Source organism: Vespula pensylvanica, chromosome 1 (genome assembly GCF_014466175.1).
Source record: "Vespula pensylvanica isolate Volc-1 chromosome 1, ASM1446617v1, whole genome shotgun sequence".
NCBI lineage: Eukaryota > Metazoa > Arthropoda > Insecta > Hymenoptera > Vespidae > Vespula > Vespula pensylvanica.
Window position 1 is genome coordinate 3,521,654 of NC_057685.1, and position 6,058 is coordinate 3,527,711.

The 6,058-nt window shown below is 30.3% G+C and overlaps 1 protein-coding gene across 2 annotated transcripts; it reads left to right on the top strand.

Moving 5' to 3' along the window:
* The first annotated feature begins 1,581 nt into the window (after positions 1–1,581).
* LOC122635818 (mediator of RNA polymerase II transcription subunit 24) lies at positions 1,582–5,917 on the top strand. Of its 2 annotated transcripts, none has more exons than XM_043826494.1 (12): positions 1,582–1,649; positions 1,989–2,125; positions 2,217–2,342; positions 2,419–2,755; positions 2,828–3,250; positions 3,325–3,508; positions 3,589–3,964; positions 4,040–4,485; positions 4,579–4,671; positions 4,756–5,046; positions 5,132–5,579; positions 5,670–5,917. In XM_043826494.1, the coding sequence occupies exons 2-12, from the start codon at positions 1,994–1,996 to the stop codon at positions 5,814–5,816; spliced, it is 3,003 nt and encodes a 1,000-aa protein (XP_043682429.1). In that variant the 5' UTR covers positions 1,582–1,649; positions 1,989–1,993; the 3' UTR covers positions 5,817–5,917. The 2 variants fall into 2 exon arrangements, with proteins under 2 accessions (XP_043682429.1, XP_043682428.1); XM_043826493.1 differs by having other exon boundaries at positions 1,583–1,698.
* The last annotated feature ends 141 nt before the right edge of the window (positions 5,918–6,058 follow it).

The following is a 6,058-nucleotide window of genomic DNA, read 5'->3' on the forward strand; positions in this document are numbered from 1 at the left end:
TCTCACACGTGCATGTGTTACCTTCCGGTTATCCTTTCTTTATTTTCTTCCGAATTCTATCGTTTTCACGTGCGCGCATGTTCCTGCTTTCTTTTCTTTTTTTTTCTCTCCTGCTTCTCCTCCTCTTCATGGATTTCGATATATCGGTGAGAATCCGATATATCGTCGAAAGGTTCGGTTCATAATCGATTGCTAGACGCGAATACGGGTAGAATAGGAAGAACACTTACGTCTGTGTTGGCGGGCACAGACGTGGTGTTCTCGGGCGCGAATAAAAGTCCTACGGTAATGGACTTCGTTTGATTGCTAAACCGAATAATGACCGGTCGTGTGTCGGTTCGTGTGCTGCCGAGTGGTATGGATCTGCTATCCGTAAGCGTGGACTGACCCTCCTCCTGTTAGCCGCCTGGATTCTCGGTTGGTTCGTGAACGCCGCGAACGCGAACTTAGAGTAGAGTCACCGTTATTATAACACTCCCGGGAGTATCGGGCGCGATTAAAAGTCCTACCGGGGACTTCGTTTTATAGAACGCCGATTATTTGATCACGCCGGTCGCGCGAATTTTAGAGTAGAGTCCCCGTTAGCCCGTGGGTCCCCAGATGCAGCAACCTCCACGTGGTGGGACCTGGGTCGGTAGTACTTGCGATATATCGAAATCTTATTCGATGCAGGTATTACCGGGCGAATGACTGCATATTTTAATATATTTTCAATATCTCTTTAATTTAATTTCGAATAAACATTAATGTACTTACTAATCTTTTATGTTGCTTACAATACTTTCAGAAATAAATATTTTAGAGATAGTAGAATTTTATAGACAAATATTAAGTATATGAATTTACGAGTAATATTAAGATCTTGTCGATTATTTTGTTGATTGTAGCAATTAGTGAATATATACTTATTTATTGAATGTTATTTTGATAAGAATTAAAACACGAGTTCGTTTGAATACTATATAGGAAGTAAAACTTTCAGCACTTTTTTTTCATGGTTTCTTCTATAAGAGTAGTGTTATTTATATCATATTATTATTATTATTATTATTATTATTATTATTATTATTATAGTAATAATATAATATAATTATATATAAAGGAATAATATAATAATAAGAGATAATAATATAATAATAATAAAAAGATGTCAAAGAAGACATATGAAATAATATTTGCTATAGGTATTCATTTATTTCTATATTATTTTATTATATTAGTTATATTTATTATCATTTATGCGATTATATCGTAAAATAAATGTGTTCCAACGTTGCATTGTATCTGAGATCATTAGATTACTGCGAAAGGCACACTATCATTAAAGAAAGATATAAATATGATAGAATGAAAAATAATTAAAAAATTAGAAATAATAAAAGTTCATAATCTACTAAAGTATTTATTCTAACCCATAGTAATTTTATTGTTATATTACATGAAAGTGGGATATAACACACTGATATAATAGATGTGTTGTGATGTAGGTGTACAGCTTGTTTTGTAGTTCATATTTTGTCCGTACCTGTCGCTGAAATCACACACGCTTCTAGCGGAATGTGATATTTTGTCGAAGTAGTTGACAACATGGCGTTAAGTACGATCTTGTGATCGTAACGTGGGTGATATATTTTGAAGATTGGTTAAACGTAGATATATTATAATTGTATATTAAATAATTGTATTATATAAAATGTGGTATGTATTAATTATAATAAGAAAAAATTATTTTTATTAGAAAGTAGAAGTTATATACTTTATACAAGTTAGGGGTTATGTTATGAAAAATGATATGGATTAAGAATATTAAAGAAAAAATATTATAAAACTAAAAGAAATCATGTTTCTTATTATAATATAATATTTATCAATCATATTGTTTCGATATTAACGATATATATAGATAAAAATTGCCTCATTTATTTCATTAAAGTATATCAATTCTGTGGATAGTTAATTTTAACAAATGATTTATATGTGATTTATAGGAGTTATGTGTAATCTCTTGTTAACATCAGTAATGGAGACAAAAGTAACAAGTAAAACAAGTAGCTTAAAAGCTTTGTTACTTAGAGCATGGAGAGAACGATGGAGTGATCTACAATGGGGCATTAATATAAAGACAGTAAGAATTACTTTTTATATAAATAAAAGTTTAATTTCTATTATATATAAGTACATTTTTCTATTAGAATTATTTTATTCTAATCTTTTAGATTTTGCCTAGAGGAGTTAGTGGAGATGTATATAACCTAGCAGATTGTATTTTGCAACAAGCATTAGTTGGACCTGGTCCCAATCAATTAGTGTTATCATACTTGAAACATTCTTTATGTTCTCAGGTTAATGTTATATTATATTGGATATGTTTAAGTTATACGAATTTAATTCACTAATAATTTTTATAATTTTTTATAGTTAGTGTCATATGCTGCTGTATTGCAGCGTATAAGCAAATATGATGGTTTTCATAAGCCACATTGTATTGTGAGTTTATTAGAATTCTTAGAATCTATTCAGGTTGGTATAACCTGCCGTGGAAAGCCGGAGGAAGATCTTTTAGCAGCTGCAGTTTTATCGATAGTTCATTGGTTATTACAATGTTATTTGCATACATTAAATAAAATGCCTCAGAACAATTCTATGTCTCAACAAGTAAATGAACTTATGGATAAACCAGCCAGTATTTTGAAACAAATGCTTGGTTCAGATTTTCTATGTGCAATGATGTACTTAGCTCAGTATGATGATAAAGGTATATATATATAATAACAGCAATTTATGATTTTTTAATTTCCTAATATTAAATCTTATTTTATATTTCTAGAGTTGTACATTGTAGTGGTTAGAAAATGTCAAGAAATAGAAACATTATTGAAAAGTAGTAATTTGAAATCATCAGTCTCAATAGAAGAATCTCTTAAAAAGTTATGCAACTTGGAAGTTGAAATTCTTGCTTTATCACCTGAAAAATCAAGGATGGAATCCATAACTCATTGTTTGCAGCCATTATTTGCAGTTCAAGTGTTATTAAACCCAAGTACTGAAACAACTGTATTTGTTAATCAATTGCAAATGATACAACGTTTAAAAAGTTATACAAATGCAAGACTTTATTGTGAAATTATGCGTGCCTGTCTAATGTGCTTACATAATGTTACTGGTACATTTAATGAATCACAGTGGGGTGCATTTACATTTTTAAAAGTTCCTGTTATTCTAAAAGAGCTTCATACAGCTACATTGAATGGTGATTAGAAAAAAAATAATAAAAAATTTTCTAAGATATCTTTTTATTGTTATAAAAATATTATCTATTTTCAGGAGATGAAAAATATGAATATTCGCAAGATATTTTAGATGCTTTGGAACTATTATTACAATTTACTCCACTTCTTGATATAATGGATACTACATGCTCATGTAATTGCATAGAATGTTTATTAAATGAATTACAAAAGGTGAATCTCGTTACAGAAAAGCAAGCAAAGCAATTGAGTAGTAGGAGGTATCAAAATATTTTTTAAATTTATGTACATATATAGTTTCAATATATTTTATGATATATACAAGTAGATAATATTTCAGAGAAGGATTAACTGCAGCATTGCAAAAATTAGAAACTTCTAGTACCCCAACATCATCTATTCCAAAAGTAATTATAAGAGCAGAACCAACGTTAGCAGGAATTTTAAAGACTCTTAATGCTGACTATACAAAAATTCACGAGGCATTACTTAGTATGTTATATCAAGTTTTATCAGGCAAGAGTTTTGAATTAATGCTTGCCGTTGCTACAGTAGAGGGCAAATTGAAAACATTTGTTACTAAATTAATTAAATTCAATGAATGTAGTAAACAAATCAATGAACCTGTTCCTAGCAAAACAGCTGCAACAAGAGCTATGTTATTCGATGTGTCATTTCTAATGCTCTGTTCTATTGTACAAACTTATGGTTCTGATGTGAGTTTTACACTTATTATAATTTATATATATATATATATAAAAACTTTTTACATTATATTTTTATTTTTGCAGGTAGTTTTAGAAGAAGGTGGAGATTCTTTTTTTGAACAATGGGTACGCGAATGTATGCCTGAACGAAATAAACCCAAGTCTCCTCAAAAAATGTTACAAAATATTGATCCAGCTAGAGTAGATACATTGCTAGCTCAAATCAACTCAGCAGATCCAGATTTTAAATCTAGTAATATAAAATGGCACGTTGCTTGTCAATCTGCAATGGGAGCAGTAAAAGAATTACTTTGTGCATGGGAAAGTGGAGTATTAGGTGCTGGTGATGTAAAAAGAACATTAGATGGATTACGTACAGCTGCTTGCTGTTTACCAGTATGTGCAGCTGCATGGCTTTGCGCATATATGAGTATTACTCATCAAGATGCGCTTCTGAAACCTATGAATATGGTTCAGCATTTTTTGACTCCACTTCCTGGTGAGGAAATGCAAGATAATTTTAAAGAAAGGTTAGTAATATTATAGCTTGATAATTTCATTCTTAAAATTATCAAATGTCTATTTATTAATCATTGCATAATTATTGCAAATGTAAATGATAGATCTAGTTTGATGTCTCAAATTATACGAAAAATGCAATATGACGTACATCCACCAACACAATCTAAAACAAAAGTGCTTTCAATGTCTCACAGGTATGATATTAAATGTTACTAAAAATATCTATACTAACATTACGTTATTTTTATTCTACTATCACCGTTTTTTTTTGTTTCTAGTATTATTTCGCGACTACCAATATTGGAGCAATTAGAATCTATTTGGTATAGCATTAATCAACGTGGTTGGATTTGTATGCAAGCCACACAATCATTAGAATTATTGTTAAATACGGGTGGCTCTTTATGGTTCGTTTCAAATATAGTCAAAGAAGTCTTAAAATATAGATACCAGGAAGAATTAGATCAAGCTGTAGATCTAGCATTTGCTATATTTCATCTCGACATCGAAAATTGTACGCTAGATCTCATAAATCATATCATTCCACAATATTTATATAATTCGTTACAGTAAGTTCAATATAAAAAAAAAAGAAGGTTTATATAATTTCTTACAAAATATTTTGAAATATTTATCCCATAATATTTATTACAGAAGCGAAGAACTCGTAGAACCACAATCGTCGGTATTAGCGAAGCTTTGTGTATATTGCATATTTTCAACATTAGAATACAATAATTCGAACCCGTATCGTGGAAATAATAGGAAACGTGTTCGTCGTGATTTAGATGCGGACGAATTAGACGCTTTAGGTGTACCCGCAAATAAAATTTTGAGGCTCAATGAAACTGGAGATACAAATCCTATATTTGGTTCACAGAGTCCGCAAACGCAAAATTCAACTAATGGTCAAAAATCAATTATTTTAAGAGATCCACTTTCGTCGGCCTTAAATGGATTGTTCACGACGTTTACATTTCTTGCTGGCAGAGATGGAGAAGTATCTCAACAGACTCATTTTATATTACAATTTTTACGATTAATGGTACAATGTGGTAAAGATAGAACTCGTATCGTGCTTCAAGGAATGCCTCAGACATTAGTACGTTGTTTTTATTAGTCTATATCAATCTTTATTTTCTAAAGTATTATAAAAAAAAAGTTTAACGATTATACAAATTTTTACTTTTAGGTACCTTGCCTCCTCAAAGCACTGCCCGAGTCTTTTTCAACTGACATATTACTTAGATTTTACGATATACAGACTGTAGTAGGTCGTAAAGCAACCGCACGAGATTTATGTATGTTACGAAATATTAATCTTAAGCCCACTAAATAGATTTAATCTTTAGACTAAAGTTAGACTAAAGTATGTATAGATTTATTAAAGATTCATTAATTTGTTAAGAACATGTGACATAAATGAAAATATGGTACAGATGTTTATTTTTAAATATATGAAATAATTTAATGTATGTATGTATGTATGTGTGTGTGTGTTTGTGTATGTGCGTGTGTGGTCATCAATGAATATAATAATTAATGTAATATAATACGTCGCCAAAATTTTTGATAATAGTT

Bases quoted from the DNA above. Each gene is read 5' to 3' on its own strand.
- LOC122635818 (XM_043826494.1), top strand. From the start codon at position 1,994: ATGTGTAATCTCTTGTTAACATCAGTAATGGAGACAAAAGTAACAAGT. The intron at 2,756-2,827 runs GTATATATATAT...TTATATTTCTAG, and splicing joins AGCTCAGTATGATGATAAAG to AGTTGTACATTGTAGTGGTT. The intron at 3,509-3,588 runs GTATCAAAATAT...ATAATATTTCAG, and splicing joins AAGCAATTGAGTAGTAGGAG to AGAAGGATTAACTGCAGCAT.